Raw genomic sequence first — 19,337 nt, 5'->3', positions numbered from 1 at the left:
CCACCACGGCAAATGGTGGAATTTGAATTCAATAAATATGTGGAATTAAAAATCTAATGATGACCACGAAACCATTGTCAATTGTATTAAAAACCCACCTGGAACCCTTTGAAGAAGGAAATCTGCTGTCCTCACTTGGCCTGGCTCCAGACCCACAGCAATGTGGTTGATTCTTAAAAATGGGATGAGCAATAAATGCTGGGGGGCGGGCATTTCAGGGCATGTAAGGGGGGCTTCGAAAACATACATTATGATGTTTAATCATGGAAAACAAACAGCCTTTACTGTTTTAGGTGGAACTTGAAATTCTGGCTACAGATAAACTTCCTAATTGTGACTTTTGTTGCATTTGTTATTTTTCACCATTTCTAAGTCCCTGTTCTCCAAAGAGAGGCTAGAATATTTACCAGCAGAAGTAATTAAGTTGAGTCAATTAACGTCTTGAAAAAGGCATTCAATCATTATCTGGGAATAAGGCAGAGCTTGTGAAGACAAATTTTTAAACACTCTATAAGGTCATCACATTTTTCTTGCAGGCCTCCCTATTCTACATATATCAGTGCCAGGCATGGCTCAGTTGGCAGCACTGTCATCTGAGTCCGAAGGCTGTGGGTTCAAATCTCACTTGAGGGCTTCGCCATAAAAATCCAAGTTGATACTCCATTATAGCACTGAAGGATGGTTGCACTATTGGGGGTGCCATCTTTTGGATGAGACTAAACGAAAGCCCCATCTGCCTCTTCAGGTGGACATAAAAGATCCCATGACACTATTTTGAAGAGCAGGGAAGTTATCCCTGGTGTCCTGGACAATATTTACCCCTCATTCAGCCTCACAAAAACAGACTATCAGGTCATTGTCACATTGTTGTCTGTGGGAGCTTGCTGTGTGCAAACTGACTGCTATGTTTCCCACTTTACATCAGTGACTACATTTTAAAAGTGCATAATTGGCTGTAAAGTGCCTTGAGATATCCTGTGCTTGTGAAAGGTGCTATATAAATACAAGCCTTTCTTTTCTTTATATGCCATGTCACCACAGACAGGAGGTCAATAAAAGTACACCATTGTGATGCATCCCACTCTGTTTTCGTTTTCCCCATAAGTGATTTACCCAACTTCTCTAATGAATGGTGCAGGTTAGATAAAATGAAGATGCTAGCTCTGCTTTTCTCAGATCTGAGCAAAACTCTGATTTAAAAAGAGCATGTGAGACACTGCGACATCTTGTCAGCAAGGAAAATTGAATGGGTGGAAATGCCATACCCTAGCAGTATCCAGTACATCCTAATGACCAGTTAAAGGAGCCTTGCTTAGAGCATTGGAGGTGCACCTCAACATCAGAGTGAAGAAGAAAAAGGGGGAGAAAGGTCAAGTTCAGAATATTCTGATGTAAAAAAAATTAACTTTGCTGTATATTGATAAACTACATCAATGAATATCTTAAAAATTCTAACGTAAATATGAATAACATTAGTGTACCGAATAATGCAGTCCAAATTATAAGCATGTATTTTAGATATAAAAATATTAACTTCCAGTGACATTTATTTTTCTTTCATTGGCATTCTGTTTCTTTACATAGACGAGGCAACTTGTCACTGTTTGTGACTGTAAGTTGCTGGCAAATGCAGTTGAAGCCCTTAATGCTGCCAGACCCAATTATATCGCTTCTAAATCATCCCCGTCAGGAGAAGCAGACCAGGTGATGCTCAGGAATGACCAGGATACACTCATGGCCAAGTGGACAGGCAGGAATAGCCGCTCCTCCCTACACATTAGTTGGCATGAGGAGGAATGGGTAAGTCAAAATAAAAATTTGCTAATGAGTTTGAGGTCCATTAACATTGGTTGTACAGCAGTTGGAGCTGTCGTACCACACACAACATTTGAAGACAATTCCGTGTCTCAGTTTTGAGTAGGAAAGATACTTATGGATAAGTATCAATGACACATACTGAAATGTAATAATTTATTTTTGGAAGATTATTTTTAAGTTTTAGTTTAGTTATTAATAACAGCTATTTGCTCAACAGCTATTTTGAATAACAACCTATATGTTGCACATATTGCAGTTACACAAGATGCACTTCAACGCTTGGCCTCAACATGACAATCGATATTTCTGGCTGCTGAAATTGAAAATTCAGCCTCTTCTAAAGGCAAATTGGTGATTGTAATTGACATTTTAGAAAAGATTCTATTTCACTATGGTTCTCGTTACCTTTGGCAGAATTGTCTACCTTGTGTTAGAAACCATAGAACCATAGAAAAGTTACAGCACAGTAGGAGGCCATTTGGCCTATCTTGTCCATGCCAGCCCAAGGACACCCAGGTGCCCTTTCTAATCCCACCTTCCTGCACCCGGCCCATAGCCCTGCAGCTTACAGCACTTAAGGTGCAGATCCAGGTACTTTTTAAAAGAGTTTACAATTTCTGCCTCTACTGCCAACTTGGGCAGCGAATTCCAGACACCCACTACCCTCTGCGTAAAAAAGCTCTTCCTCATGTCCCCCCTACACCTTCTGCCACTTATCTTGAATCTATGTCCCCTAGTTCTAGAGTTCTCCACCAAGGGAAACAATTTTATCCTGTCCACTCTATCTATTCTCCTCATAATTTTGTACACCCCAATCAAGTCACCTCTCAGCCTTCTTTGTTCTAAGGAAAATAGCCCCAACCTATCCAATCTCTCCTCGTAGCTACACTTTTCTAACCCTGGCAACCCTTGCCAGAACATGTTTGTGGATAGGTGCAACATTTGTTGTTTCCTGTTTAGATGGGCAATACCAGTTGATGGGGACATTGAAATCCTTTTCTTTCTTGTTCACCCTTCAAGGTGAAGGTTCATCCTCTGGGGTGTTTGGTAGGGTTATGGTGAGTACATAGATGACTGCTAAGACTGACCTGTGCCCAGATGGTTCTGCAACTAGGGCAGGATACCACAAATAATTGACTTTTGGCTGAGTTGCTGGCACGGGATTTCCTTTAATTTTCTCTCTACCTCTGATACGTGCTTGTTTTTGAAAGAGTCTGCACCATATTTGATTTAGTTGCGCCAGGCGCGGTGACCCTGGGTGGTGATCTCCCAAGACTTGAAGTCAAGATCAAAACTCCTAAGTGAAGCCTGTAGAGTATCTTTGTAACACTTTCTTTAACTACCATGAGAGTGTACCCCAGACTCGAACTCTTTGTAGAATATTCATTTTGGTAAGTGAATGCTGGCTACATGACCAGCCCAACTCGCTTGTGATGGGGACAGTTGAAATAATGAATTAAGGGAACTTCTAGTTTGAGAACTTAGGCTTTCCAGGATTAAGCTTTTTTTTTATTTATTCACAGAATGTGCACAATATGCTGGCAAGACTGCATTTATTGTCTACCTCTAGTTATCCTGAGAAAACGATGGTGCCCATTTCAGAGGGTGTTTTAATGCCATCCATTTATTGTTTGACTGAAGGCACAGATTGGGCAGGGCTGGCAGATTCCCTTGAAGAATATTAGTGAAATCAGCTGGGTTTTACAAGAAAGGTAGCACTCTCTTTTCTGGATGACCAGATCTTATGAACTCAATTTGCCTTGGTGGGTTTGGGCTCTGAACCTCTTGGCTGGTAGTTTACTGCGATAATCATTATGGTGCCATGCCCTGCTTCAAGGATATGTATGTTTTTATGTTTTTGGTACCTGATCTTCAATTTCAGATAATTTTTCAACAACTTTGAATTGAGATAGCTTGACGACATTGATTATTCAAGCACCAACACAGGCAGCAGGGAGTGGAGATATGCAGATTTAGTTTCCTACATTGAGATTGCCATGCCTGTAATGAATTGTGTAGTGAATGCTCCAGGATGAAAACCACACATCTACTGCATTGGAAAGAAAGACTAAGTGCACAAGTTATTGCTAGATTGCTCTCGTGCATTAGCTAGTAGCTGAAAATGAGTTGTATCGATGGAGGCCTGCAAGTAGGTTGCCAGCCTGCAAGTAGGTTGCCAACCTGCCCACAGTTGAATGTAGTTGCAAAAGTAAGTTTGAGGGGAACAACATGACATATGTTGAATTTTGATATTCTAATGTAAGACTATTATGTTTTGCACTCGAGCATAATTCTATGATTAGATCATTATTTCTTTAACCCTCCAATGGATATATCTATATTGTAGGGGCAGTGATAACTGGAAGTTAGTCACCAGGTTTGAGCTCAGTGTTGCAGTATTTTGGATTTTGATAGAAAAAATACTTAACATAGTAAAATTGTAGGCCTGGACTATGGAGGAAAGAGACAGCTAATGTTCATTCTTCTGATAGCTGTGAACAACAACTTGTATTTGTATAATGCCTTTAGTTGGAGGATTTAAGGAAGTTATTCAGGTATAGGCTGAAAGTACGAATGGCAAATCAAAGGGGTTGTGTGACAGGAATCTGGAGTTAGAGGAATGGGAGAGTTGAAGGAGAAGGGCCTTGGGTCTGGAGAATGTTAGAGATTGGGAGGAACAAGGCCATGTTGAAAATTAAACACAAAGCTTGAATTTTAAGCTTGAAGCATTGGGGGACCAAGTTTGCGGAGGAAGCCAGGTTAGAAGGCATAGTAAGCTATGTACATGCAAGAAGGAAGAGACATGGATTAATTAGGAAACATTTTGACAAATGGAATTCAATGTGAGGAAGTGCAAGGTTGTCTTTCTCTGATCCAAAATGGATAATCAGATTATTTTCTTGACAGAGAGAGACTAGCAACTGTGGAGGAGCAAAGGGGGTTTGGGTCTCCATATACACAAATTACTAAAAGGTAGCAGCACACAAGTATAAAAATAATCAAAAGTAATGCCTCAGTTGTGCAAAGTCTTTGTCACTCCCTTCTGGAGTATTGCATTCAGATTTTGGGAGTGCACCTCATGAAATATATAGTGGCCTGGTGACTGGGTTTCCAATCCTCTCTGATTAAATAGCAGTCTCTTGGAATGGAAAATTGATCTCCTAAGCGCTGCTACGAGCAACCCAGAGGGCAAGCACTTTGCATTTGTGGTTTACACTTCAGTGCAAGCTTGTTTTTCATATAGAAACAAAGCTCAGAAGAAACTGAATCAACAAAGCAATGTTAAGTCTCTTCCTTTTATCTTCCATCAAACTGAATTAATTCCATTCTTTAAATTATCAATCATTCTGTAAGTTACATCAATGAAAGGGCAAACCTATTACGATACAAAATAATTTTTAAAAGTGATGTCACCAGTGCGCAATCTAAGTGAAACTTCCTTAATTCAAAGGAGAAACTGTGCAATCATATTTTAAATGTTCTTCAGTTGGTAATGTTGAAATAATGCAAATAATATGAAGAACAAATGAGTGGCTGACAGGACTCAACAATCTCACCTTTGTTTTTTCTATATTTCTAATGGCCCATGTCTTTGGAACTGTTTAATGAGAACAGCAATGAATTTCTACTGATAACAAAAGCTGGTGTGAGTGTGAAACAAGATTACCTGCTTTTTATTCACACTAGAGCTTTTCGTAAAATTATTTACCCCCAATTTCACAGTAGAAGGGGCTTTTGGTTTGTCAGCTGGTGAATTTTTCAATTCTCTCTCACTTTACCTGTATGAAGGCAAAAAGTTAAAACCTTAGGCTGATACAATGCAAGGAAGCCAGTTGGCGCATCTGACCTGTTCCAGTTGTTCGAAAGTGCTACCAAATTAGTCCCACTCCCCTGCCCTTTCCCCATAAACCTATATTTAATGTGTCTTGCTAACATGATTCAAATACTAGGAAGTAAAATTAAGCAATTTGTACTCTGGAAATTGTGGAGAAAAATACTTCTGAAAGTTTATGCTCACTTCTAGAAAGCAATAAGGCAAATATACCTAATTCTAGCACATCCCACAGGAGATGGGCTCTCCATCGCTCTTTCAACCAAACTAGATGAGTTGTATCTACAAATACTGCCAGGAATTCTTCATGTGCAGAATGATCTTGGTACTCTATGATAAGACCCCATGTACATCAGCTGTCTGAACTGTAAATCCAATTTTTTTATTTCTGTATCTCAATCTCTCTCTCTCCCATAATGTGTATATAGTTTATATAATAAAACTCGTAATTTGGCTGCGGTTTGATTTGCCAAGCAACTGGAAATGGGACAGCTACCTGTTGCCTGCTCATCAGGGAAGCAAACCTTTTCCAAACACATTTTTAAAAAATATATTGCCTCTTTATGTAACTCTTAATTATTCTCTCCCTTTTGTTTTTCTAGCATTTGACATTGTAAAGTATAATTTAATGAAAGTTAATATCACTACACAACACTTCTAGAGTTGTAGACCATGGAACAAATGTAATTCAGCTTGTGCATTGCTTCTTTAGCTGAGAATTTATGGTTACTTTCAGCATTCTTCTCTGTCCCCAACTTTTCAGTTGTAGCACTAATTTACGTTACCGTCTGCAATGCTACCTTCCTAATTCACTAACTTTGTTACCAGATTGACTGAAGAAAGAAAAACAGAAAATGCAAGAAATGCACACAAGATTAACCTTGACCTGAAACATAGGTTACGAATTTGATTCTGGATCAGGGTTACTAGCCTGTTTACCTGTGCCAACAACAGCGTAACTAAAAACAGGAGTACCAGAGGACTGTTCTGAGGGTTCAGCTATTACCACTGTTCAAGCCACTAAGGGATGCAGAAGAGCAGCCTGAGATTAGATTGATGGGTTGCCCTCTGCTAAATTCAGTACATGTCCAAGGGAGACCAAAGTAAAATACTACCCTCGCATAATACTCAATTAATGCAAATGTTTTCTGCTGCGTCCTGTTAGTTAATGATCCATTTTATAACCATTCCAACTTTTTCCTCCTTTAGGAGAAGGTGTGGCTTAATGTTGATAAAAGTTTGGACTGTATTATTCAGAGAGTAGACAAACTTCTGCAGAAGGAACGGTTACGCAGTGATAGCTGTGAGGACGTTTTTCAGTGTGACACTACCTCTGCCAGCAAGAAAGGTAACCAAGATTATCGTGCATACTGGATAAATCCAGGGGACTTAGATGAGAAATGTTCTCGATCTCCACCATCATGTCGTTCTTCCAGTAACAGAGCTGCGTGTGAGTGAACATTACCATTTGCTCTCCTTTCTAACCCTTGGTATGTTAAGTTAAAATCATTTTATTGGGTTTAAAAGAGGGGAAAAATTTCCTAGACAGGAAATCCAGATTTAAACAGAAGAAATGAAACTTTTGCACACAAGGTGTGATCTGCTGGCAGCCAGTTGGATGTAGGTTTATCCTAGTTCGTCATTGAAATTTCTGATGTCACCAGAGCTGCTTCCTATGCAAGCTTCTGTTTCTGGGCTAAGAATGCAAAGCTGGATGAATTGTTCAAGAACATTCCAGATGGTCAATAATGCTCATATTAGTTCCAACCCTGCTCTTCCTCTTCCACTCTCCCTTCCTCACCCACCCTCCAGCAAAGTGGCATGGCCTCTTCCCTCAAAATGCTGCTGCCAGATTTGTTTATCAGGTGTCATTGAGCTGCAATCTCTCAATAAAATGGCTCCAACTCCTATCACCGGTGCTGGCCACCTTTAAATTTCAGCTTTATGAAAGTAATCTTTTTAAAGAATGGTTGCAGCTTTTTCAACTTGTCCTTTAATTGGCAATACATCAAAACATTTATTGAACGTGTGAAGTTTTTCCAGTTTGATTGAGATCAGTAAGTTTTTTTTGAATCAGCAGATAGGAAAATTGGCAATTTGACATAATTAGTCTACTAGCAAGAGTTTTGTGCATTGTATTTTCCTGAGGCATGGTATGATATAATCATTGATTAGGAAGTGCCCATCCTCAAGCTTTTTAACAAAACAATGTGTCCAGCTGTAACAATTTGATTTTCTAAATGTTCCAAATAGATTGATCTCTTCCAATGAGCTTACCAAGGGTTAGTTTCCATTTCATTTTTTCTTAATTTCATATTTTTAATAGTTGGTTTATCATGCTATCTGCATTTTCCTTTGCTTGATCTTTTCCATTCTGCTAACTGTCTGCTTTTACTATCATTTAAATGGAAAACAACAGTTTAAACATCTTAAGTTTAAAGTTGTTTTTGGACCCTTGTACTGGAAACATGGCATGTTTTTCTTAAACTGTGCTCATGCAAGACCTGGATGGAGAAATGACCTGAAGAAATAAGTGGTGAACACTTGTTTTAAATTCAAACATCCATTCACACCTCTAAGAATTTGATCCAAATGTGAATTCTGATAATATGTCAGGTAATAAGGAAAAAATGGCCCTCCTTGGACTACCATAGAAATTAAACCTCATGTACATGGCCGTCATGTAACAAGATAATAAAGCACTACCCAGGGACTAATATTACAAGATTGAATCTTAAATTGGTTTCACCGCTAACCCCAGAAGAAATCCTCGTACACAATGCAAATGTGTTTCCTCAGAAAGGTGATACGTGGATGTCAAGAGCCACCGCACTAAGGTAGAAATGTGGATTTCAAATTCTAACTTTAAAACTACAATGTGAATTCTGGATGTTAAAACTCCCCACTCACCCCACACCCCTAACAACTCTAAAATTGACCTATACATAGATTGCACTTTGTATTTGCTTTCAACATTGATCAGCACAAACCCAGAGACAGCCAACTTGATAAAGTATTAGTTTGATTTTTTTTCTCCCTAACACAGTTCTTATCAAGCCATTTTATAAATACATAGTGTAACACAAATCACATCCTTGTGCATCGTTGTGTGTGAGGAAAAACTGCACCTGAAATGATGTGCAGTGTTTCTTACTGTTTTCCCGCCTCAAAAGAAACATTTTTCTTGAAGAGTTTGAGAGTTTCAAACACTTTCTAAATTTAGCTATCAACAATAAAACATCTTTTTTTATTGAATCTCTCCGACATAATTTTTACAAGAGGTCCTTGTGCTTTCTTTTAAATCTATGCTGAAGACCATAGTTTTCTTACTGTCTCATGCCCATTACCTGTTTGTATGTGCCTGTGTGTGTGCTTCTGATTCTGATTCTGATTCTTGCATTTGACAATAACTTGCATTTGTTCACAGGGTGGACGGATATGTTTTGCTGAAGCTCGTGCAATTTGCAGATACTGAGATTATAACAATATATGATACGAAAATAAATTAATAAACCCCTATATTAGTGTATCCAGCACCAGCAAACTATGCCTGTCTTAAACTAACATAACTGGCAAACCCATTCAAAATAAATTTGGATTGTAGTAAAGTGAAAACTTGATGATTTTCTAGTAATAATTTGCAAGTACCTCAAGCCCAATATGTTTTATGGGTTTAAATCCTGCTTAATTAAATGTAAAACATATCAAGTGCACTTAATTTGTTGGTACCAATACTTTGTGACACTATTATCTCTCCACCCTGGTTTTGTTATATTAATGGTTTATTTTGCAAGTCTGAATTCACAATACAAGAGCAATTTGTTGAATTCGCAATTAAAGTATATGTTCCTTTCTTCTCCTTTATTTGAGACCTGAGCCTAATTTAAAACCAAGAATTTTGTTTTCTGTGAAATCTCACTGCTCATTATGGTTTGTTTAAATTACTTTAAAAACGATCACAAAAGAAAGCTTTATCACTTGATATGAAAAGCAGCTTTATAGTCTAACTTTTGTCCTGTTGCATTGTTTACTGCATGCTATGTGATGAGCTGCTGCCTTAGATAACACTAGGTACTTGCTCCCACATCTGGGCATTTTGAATATTTTTAAATAAATAAATTGCAGGATCCTTATTGATTTAAATATTGACTTTATTGACATTTTTTCAAGTTCATAATTTAAGCTGTTGTGTCCAAGTTCTGCCCCCAAATTATTTTTTTTATGGTTGACTAAAACAATTCTCGATATATGCAATAATTGTTGGTGTTTGCTTTGAGGCCATGAAAACCCTTGTTTTCCTTGTTTTTCTCTTGTGCTAGGGCATGGGCCTTCTTTGATTGGCCTGTTCATTTATCAACCAGCCAGTTGCTGGTGGCTTGGGATAACTACAGCCCCCCAGCTTTCGCTGTACGCTGGTGCTCCGGTGCACAGTACAGTCCTCCCAGTTCTTTCAGACTTCAAGTTACGTGTTAAACTTCTGTGCAACTGCAATTGTTATTATCTTTGGAGGACAACTATCCACTTTGACTCTTTTTGCTGTGGATATTATGTTTGGGGTTCTAATGGATTTTTGTATGAAATGTTTCTAATTATTTTCTTGTTAAAACTAAATGACTGACTTATTTTATGCAAAACTTATTTTTGGTTTCAAAAATTAATGCAGGCCAACAATTCCAGCTGAGAAATATTATCAAAATATACTAGTTGGGTTGCCATTTCATTTATTGCACTTCAATGTAAACGCCCTTCCCCTTTCCGTTATAGGACAGTATTGGAGTAGTGGGATGCAGGTATATATTTTGTGACCAGGGTTTCTCGGAGGGATGGGACTCTGAAAGGCCCTTCATTCATCATGTATGGCTGTTCTGCATCTGTTCACAGCTTGTTGCAGATAGTCACTGGCAGAGGTGTGGGAGCAGATCTCTGATCAATTCTCTGTTAGGGAAATTGGTAGATATGAACAAACTTCAGGAAAATAAATAAATTAAATGTAGATATTTTGTCCTCTTTTGCACCCTTTAGAAAATCAGAAATTTGTACATAGATACAGATCAATTTTATGCCTAGTTTTGACATTTGCAAATCTAAGTGGAACATTTAAATGCAATCCTAGTTAAATAAGTTACGGTAGAGGTGATAAGTCCATTAATTTCTTTCTATAATATAGTTACACAATGCTTATTGGGTGCAGCTGTATAAAAACAGTATTTCACTCAAGTTGCATATTAACATCCTATTTCAGGGTATTGATTATAATGAAATGGAAGTTCAATATATTTAATGATGGTGACTATGATTTTTTAGTATCTGAAAACTGCCTGTCCCCAAAAACATCCATTCCTTTGTTTAAAAGATTTGTGGGTACTGATGTAGCAGTGCTTTCAAATGCAAGACTCTTGATGCTATCTTGTCCACTTTGGAGATTTGTATCACTGGTTGGGTTTACTTTAACAAGACAATCAAAGATGTCTTGTTTGGAAAATGCCCAGGTGTAGTCGTTCTTGCACTGAAATGCTCTTGCTCTTTGATTCAGTTTTGCTTGCTGCTTTGTCAGAGCTGAGTGCGAAGCACCTCATTGTAAAATACTACAAAGAAAAAAGCAACTAGATCTGCTTGTCAGTAGAAAAACTGCTGCTTCCTAATCATGCATGTGCACCTCCATTTCTGTGCAGATTGCCACTCCAATGCAGAGGAGCCTACTGAAGGTATGTGCGTTTTCCAGGCACGTTCACCAGCCAGTTTCTGCTTTTTCATACCTGACCTGGGTTGCAGTGAATGCCTCTTATTTTTGCACATAGATGCTTGAGCCTAGGACGTTTGAAAAACTTACCTATTTAAAGTATATTGGTTTTTATGTGTTATTTCTGGAGCATCGTAGCTAATATTTAATCATAGTTTCTGTCTTGATATAAACATTTTGTTTAAAGTAATATTTTTTTAATTTGGCTTTGTAATAATGTCTACTTTCATTGTATTTTCCACTTCTTTGCAAATCCAAAAGTGTATTAGGACCGGGTGAAGAAAGGCCTCACATTTTCTCTTTCAAACATTAAAGACTGAAGGTGGGAGGAAGAAACTGTTTAGTCTCTCCAGAGGAAGTGTTATTGGGAAGCTCAAAATCATGAGAGTTCTGGACAGAGTAGCTAAGGGAAATCCAATTGGTGGAAGGATCGAGATCTAGAGGACACCGATTTAAGGTGATTAACAAAAGAAGCCATCGTGGCCTGAGAAAAAATGTTTTACCCAATGAGAGGTTAGGATCTGGAATCGACTGAGAATATGATGGAGGCAGATTCAATCCTGGCTTTCAAAAAAGAATTGGATAATTATCTGAAGAGAAAAGATTTGCTGGGCTGCAGGCAAGAGGCAGGCACTGGCATTGGCTGAGTTGCTCTTGCAGAGATCTGGCACTAACACAGTGGGCTGAATGGCTGCCTCCTGTGCTGTGACATTTCAATGATTCTATGTACAGTAGCCTATTGTTTTTGTTAGTGAACTAGCAACCTAGAAGTCTGCACAAATTCTATTTTGGCAAGTTGTGCAATTAAATTTAGTAAATCTGGTAATTTGTGTACTGGCAAAAGAGAAAATTACCTTGAATGCTCCTATTTTTTTGTTTTAAAAAGCCCAACTGTTCCACTGTGTCCTGCAGTGAAGACAACTTGTCACCTTTATCTCAACTGGCCTAGGCGAGTCTAGTCCCACACTCTGTGGCTAATTCTTAATTGCCTCATGGCAACTATGCTGGGCATTAAATGCTGCCACGCTGGTGTCACCTACACCCTAGAACTAGTTTCTCTTCCAAAAAAAATTGGAAGATGATGAAAATTGTGACTTTAAAGTAGTTCATGATCAAGAAGATGTGCATATGCGCAATGGTACAGATATCACATTTTAACAATGACTGACTCAAGAAATTGATAAACTTTCACAGAATGATGTTAAAGGCTGAAAAGATCTTTATTTCAAAATACATCTATCATTTTGCAATGCACTTTTTGCAATTCTTCCTGTAAATTTGCAATAATGAAAATTGAGAAAAAATGGATTATGTAAAACCTGAAGGACTGATCTTGTTTATTCTGTTCTTTCCCTTTGCTTCTATTTTTTATGACAGGCAGAAGTAGGCATCACAGCCTTGAACCTGCTCTGCCTTTCAATAAGGTCATGACTGATCATCAACCTTAACTTGACTGCCCTCGATCAGGTCACCCCATAATTTGAGTATAATGAGTAATAATTCTCACTTGTAGCAAGCAGACTGTCCAGAGCAAACACATCTGCAGTAAATGTCTCTGTCTTGATTCTTTTCAGTTCAGAGTCATTGAGATGCAGTGTTGGTTGGAGATGCTCCAACACATAAGGGAGGGGGAGCTGTATCTGGATAGTTTGCTCCAAATTTTGGTGACATGTCATAAAGTCATAATTATACAGCACAGAAACAGGCCCTTTGGCCCATCGTGTCTGTGCCTACCTATTCTAACCCCATTTTCCAGCATTGGCCTGTAGCCGTGTATGTTTCAAGTGGCCATCTAAATACTCCTTATGTCGTAGAGAGGTGTAAATGTTGGTGTGACTGTTATTGTGCAGGGTAAGGGGAGCACAGGTGAGGTGGAGAACAGGGACCCACAGAAACTCCTGTTCACTGGTTTAAAGTCCACATCTCCACCCTATTTGCCCTTTTCGCTGCGACCCCAGTTCAGGTGCAGCCTGTGCCAAAGGTACAGTTCCTTCCTGTCCTAGTACCGGTGTAAAAGGTGGTGGTGTAGTGGTATTGTCACTGGACTAGTAATCCAGAGACCCAATCCAGGGACTGAAATAAGCATTCTTTATACAAACGTACTGTGGGGAGGTGGTAACGTAATGGTATTGTCACTGGACTAGTAATCCAGAGACCCAGAGTACTCTGGGCACCTGGGTTTGAAACCCACCACAGCAGATGGTGAAATTTGAATTCAATAAAAATCTGGAATTAAACCATTGAAAGTATTGTTCGAAAAACCCACCTTTAGGGAAGGGAAACGTGACTCCAGGCCCACAGCAATGTGGTTGACTCATAACTGCCTTCTGTAATGGCCTAACAAGCCAGTCAGTTGTATCAAACCGCTAAAAAATCTAAAAGGAATGGAGCCAGGCAGACCCAATTGGCATTGACCTAGGCACTGGAAATGACAAGAGCAGACTGAGCCCGGTCGACCCTGCAAAGTCCTCCTTGTGAACATCTGGGGATGTGCCGGGCCATGAGATTACAGATTGTGGTTGAGTACAACTCTGCTGCTGCTGATAACACACAGCGCCTTATGGTTGCCCGGTCTTGAGTTATTAGATCTCTTCAAAGTCTATCCCATTTAGCATGGTGGTAGTGCCGCATAACACGATGGAGGATATCCTCAATGTGAGGAGAGGACTTTGTCTCCACGTGGGCTGTGCGGTGCCAAAATTGGGAGAGCTGTCTTGCACATTAGTCAAGCAACAGACCGACATAGTCATACTCACGGAAACATACCTCACAGATAATGCCCCAGACGCCACCAACACCGTCCCTGGGTATGTCCTGTCCCCCGGGCAGGGCAGACCCAGCAGAGGTAGCAGCACAGTGGCATAAAGTCAGGAGAGAGTTGCCTGGGAGTCCTCAACATCGACTCCTGGACCGCATGAAGTCTCATGGCATCAGGTCAAACATGGGCAAGGAAACCTCCTGCTGATTACCACTTACTGCCCCTCCTCAGCTGATGAATCGGTACTCCTCCATGTTGAACACCACTTGGAGGAAGCACTGTGGGTGGCAAGGCGTAGAATGTACTCTGGGTGGGGGACTTCAATGTCCATCACCAAGAGTGGCTCAGTAACACCACTACTGACTGAGCTGGCTGAGTCCTAAGGGACATAGTGCTAGACTGGGCCTTTGGGAGGTGGTGAGGAAACCAACAAGAGGAAAAAACATTTTTGACCTCATCCTCACCAAATTGCCTGCTGCAGATGCATCTGTCCATGTATCGGGAGGAGTGACCACAGCGCAGTCCTTGTGGAGACAAAGTCCCATCTTCACATTGAGACCCTCCATCATCTTGTATGGCACTACCACCGTGCTAAATGGGATAGATTTCAAACAGATCTAGCAACTCAAGACTGGGCAACCATGAGGCACTGTGGGCCATCAGCAACAGCAAAATTATACTCGACCACAATCTGTAACCTCATGGCCCAGTATATCCCTGTTATCCCCACCTGAAATGCTCCTGGATAAGTCTGATCCCAGAGTGGAACCCAGCTTGATAGATCCTAACTTTTATTTGTTTGTTTAAATACGTCGAGGGTGGCTACTGAACAGAGGCACAGGAGTCAGCTGATGAGCTTTTTTACAAAAGAACAAAACATTTGTTCATCAATACTCCTTCACCCACAACTATACCTTTTCAGATATATACAGGTTTGTAAGGATAACAAGTCAAAAAGCTATACAATGTACACAGTCCATGTAAACCTATGACACCCTATGGTCAAACACACCACACTCTGACCTCAAGTGACAGATGCCACCTTAACAAGATGCTATGGATCTCTCCTCAACTTCCCCTAGACGTTTGTTACATTGTGAGCCAACCAGTCTCACTGAATCTTGTCCTTCACATGAGGGTTTCCAATCTCCACTCTCCAAGACCTTGCCTTGGAATCTTCTCCCAAATCAATGTTTTCTCTTGAATGCCTTCCGAAAGGGTTCACCACCAGGGTTTTGAACTCTCCTTCTGATGTTCCTCTTCCCTGGGTCACCACATGCATTCAAGCTGTTTTCCATGCACCCTGTCTCAGCTGTCAATAGTACACCACTGCTTCACATGCTCATAGCAAAGAGTTACAGACCTTCAGCCATTTCTTGCAAGCTGTTCTTGCTTTAAATCTGCTTTCTGCAGCTTTTGCCTCTTTAAATTTGAAGCTTGGAGTTTTTCTCTCTGCCCCTCACTCTTAACTTCACTTAACAGGACCTTTTCCCAGGTTCCTGTCTTTCCTTTGACTACAAGGCCTCCTTTGGACTTTCCCCTCTTCCACTCGCCTGGATTTTTGGGGTTTCCCTACTCTTGAGACCTTTTTGTCCTTTTGGGAAATCTGCAGTTTCCTCGCCCAGTGTCCAGTGTCTGGGGTCCTAGCTTCAGCTGAACTTAAAACTGCTGTTTCTTTAGTTCTGCGTGTATGTATGTGGAAGGAACCTGCCTATCTGGCCCCCCTGTTGCTAAGCAACAGCACTATTCTATTCTTGTGTGTTTACTTTTACTTTATAGGGATCGTAAACTTCTCATTAGACATGCAAGCAGCCTTTTAAAGTGAAACGAAAGCTCCTTTCTTAACACACACACAAATAGAAATCAGACTTAAACTTTAAAGCTAGAATTCATTCCTAAAACCTACAAATACCAACATAACTTACACAAACTATCTCTATTTCTTAACAATCCCCCACTCTATTATCACCACCAAGCCAGCGGATCAACCCTGATTCAATGAAGAGTGCAGGAGGGCATGCCAGGAGCAGCACCAGGCATACTTAAAATTAAGGTGTCAACCTGGCCAAGTTACAACACAGGACGACTTGCATGCATAAGCAGCAAGTGATTGACAGAGCTAAGATATTCCGCCACCAAAGGATCAGATCTAAGTTCTGCAGTCCTACCACATCCAGTTGTGAATGGCGGAGGACAATTAAACAACTCACTGGAGAAGTTTCCACAAATATCCCCATCCTCAATGATGGGAGAGCCCAGCACATCAGTGCAAAATATAAGGCTGAAGCATTTGCAGCAATCTTCAGTCAGGAGTGCCGAGTGGATGATCCATCTCAGCCTCCTCCGGAAGTCCCCAGCATCACAGATGCCAGTCTTCAGCCAATTCGATTCACTCCACATAATATCAAAAAATGGCTAAATGGACTGGATACTGCAAAGGCTACGGGCCCTGTCAGCATTCTGGCAATAGTACTGAAGACTTTTGCTCCAGAACTTGCCATGCACCTAGACAAGCTGCCCCAGTACAGCTACAACACAGGCATCTACCTGGTAATGTGGAAAATTGCCCAGGTATGTCCTGTACACAAAAAGCAGGTCAAATCCAACCCAGCCAATGACCACCCCATCAGTCTACTCTCCATCATCAGTAAAGTGATGGAAAGGATCATCAACAGTACAAACATGCAGCACTTGCTTAGCAATAACCTGCCCACTGATGCTCAGTTTGGGTTCTACTAGGGCCATTTAGCCCCTGACCTCATTAGAGCCTTGGCTCAAACCTGGACAGAAGAGCCTGGACAAAAGAGCTGAACTCCAGAGGTGAGGTGAAAGTGACTGCCCTTGACATCAAGGCAACATTTGATCAAGAGTGGCATCAATAATTAGTTGGAGTCGATAGGAATCGAGGGAAAACTTTCTGCTGGTTTGAGTCATACCTGGCACAAAGGAAGATGGCTGTGGTTGTTGGAGGGCAGTCATCTCAGTTCCAGGACATGATTGCAGGAGTTCCTCAGGGTAGTGTCCTAGGCCCAGCCATCTTCAGCTGCTTCATCAATGACCTTGCTTGTATCATTGGGTCAGAAGTGGGGATGTTCACTGATGATTGCACAATGTTCAGCACCATTCACGACTCCTCAGATACTGATGCAGTCTATGTCCAAATACAGCAAGACCTGGACAATATCGAGGCTTGGGCTGATAAGTGGCCAGTAACATTCATGCCACACAAGTGCCAGGCAATGACCACCTCTAACAAGAGAGAATCTAACCATTGCCCCTTGACATTCAATGGCATTACCATTGCAGAATCCCTCATTGATCTGAAACTAAACTGGACTAGCCATATAAATACTGTGGCTACAAGAGCAGGTCAAGAAACTAGGAATCCTGCGACGAGTAACTCACCTCCTGATTCCCAAAGCTTGTCCTTTATCTACAAGGCACAAGCCAGGAGTGTGATGGAATACTCTCCACTTGCCTGGATGAGTGCAGCTTCAACTCAAAAAGCTTGACGCCATCCAGGACAAAGCAGCCCTTTTGATTGGCACCCTATCCACAAACGTTCACTCCCTCCACCACCGACGCACAGTGGCAGCAGTGTATACCATCTACAAGATGCACTGCAGGAACTCACCAAGCCTCCTTAGACAGCACCTTCCAAACCCACGACCACTGCCATCTAGAAGGACAAGGGCAGCAGATACATGGGAACACAACCACCTGGAAGTTCCCCTCCAAACTACTCACTGCCCTGACCTGGAAATGTGTCAACGTTCTTTCACTGTCACTGGGTCAAAATTCTGGAACTCCCTCCCTAATCGCATTGTGGGTGAACCTACTACACATGGACTGCAGCGGTTCAAGAAGGCAGCTCACCATCACCTTCTCAAGGGCAATTTGGGATGGGCAATAAATGCTGGCCCAGGCAGCAATGCCTACACCCCATGAATGAATAAAAACAAGCACCAAATGAATCGCAGGTGCAAATTCAACTTGGTGGATATGGCATGGCTGCCATTATTGAAACATGTCTGCAAGACACTCTGGGCTAGGAACTTAATATTACAGGTAATAAAGTGTATGGGAAAGATGGGGAAAATGGGTAAAAAGGAGGAGTAGCCTTAGTGATTAAGGATGGAATCATTTCAATGATGAGAAGATAAGCAGTGGAGACTTTGAGTAGAATTAAGCAATAGAAAAGACTTTCAGACTGTTGTAGGAGTTGTGTATAGGCCCCCAGGTAGCACCTGTAAAGTGGTAGATTGTATAAATAAGATTAGAGATTAGACAAGCATGTCTTAAATGCGGAATGGTTTCATTGGGGGATCTTTCATAGATTGGGATATGCAGGCTAGCATGTGTCAGAAAGATACTGAATTTATTGTGTGTGTTTGGGATAGTTTTTTGCAACAACATGCCCGAGATCCAACAAGGGGGCATGCCATATCAGACTTAATAATGAATTGAGCTAAATTTAGTGAACAGCCAAAAGATGTGTGAATGTTTATCTAATAATTAGCATAATATGGTCAAGTTCAATGTAGTATTTGAAAGGAAGAATTGTGAAACAGCTGCTAAGATTCCAGATTTGGGTAAAGTTGACTTCAATGTGATGAGACTTAGACTGTCTACTGTAATCTGGACAAACCTGTCTAATGGGTAAAATGACAAGATCAGTGGGAGGCTTGTGATACAGAACCAGTTCGTACCCCTAACAGGTAAGAACTTTACTCACTGAAAAAGACAAGCCATGGACAACTAAAGAGATGAGAGACAACATTAAAAAAAAGCATACAAAAATGCAAAATAGGATAGATCCTAGTGAATGAGAAAGATACAAAGAACAGTGAAGGGTGAGAAAATGGTAATAGCTACAATTATTAGATTGAAATCGACATTAGGAAGAAGAAGGTTTGTGGAATTGAAGGCAAATTATTGACCTGGTAAGGCACCGGGACCAGATCAGATGCATCCAAGAATATTGAAGGAAGTGAGTGTGGAAATTGCAGAGGCACTGGCAATAATCTTTCAATGTTCCCTGGATTTGGGGGAGGTGCTTGGAGGACTGGAGAATTACAAACATTATGCCCTTGTTCAAAAAAGGTTGTAAGCATCTGCTCTGTAATTACAGACTAGTCAGTTTAACTTCGGTGGTGAGGAAACTTCTAGAAACAGTTATTCGGGATAGA

General features: G+C 40.6%; 1 protein-coding gene across 17 annotated transcripts in view; it reads left to right on the top strand.

Moving 5' to 3' along the window:
* The window catches only part of LOC144682643 (inositol polyphosphate-4-phosphatase type I A-like), a 253,427-nt gene that overhangs the window by 187,894 nt on the left and 46,196 nt on the right, over positions 1–19,337 (top strand). For 14 of the 17 annotated variants that reach the window (XM_078545176.1, XM_078545174.1, XM_078545181.1 and 11 more), the window contains 3 exons: positions 1,585–1,800; positions 6,860–7,100; positions 11,323–11,355. In XM_078545176.1, the coding sequence (XP_078401302.1) occupies positions 1,585–1,800; positions 6,860–7,100; positions 11,323–11,355 (490 nt within the window). The remainder of the gene's footprint in view (positions 1–1,584; positions 1,801–6,859; positions 7,101–11,322; positions 11,356–19,337) is intronic. The other 3 variants (XM_078545184.1, XM_078545185.1, XM_078545183.1) reach the window with 3 other exon arrangements.

This window comes from Cetorhinus maximus, chromosome 7 (genome assembly GCF_964194155.1).
Source record: "Cetorhinus maximus chromosome 7, sCetMax3.hap1.1, whole genome shotgun sequence".
NCBI lineage: Eukaryota > Metazoa > Chordata > Chondrichthyes > Lamniformes > Cetorhinidae > Cetorhinus > Cetorhinus maximus.
Note: the sequence above shows the minus strand (reverse complement) of the source record. Positions and strands in the feature narration are given on the sequence as shown.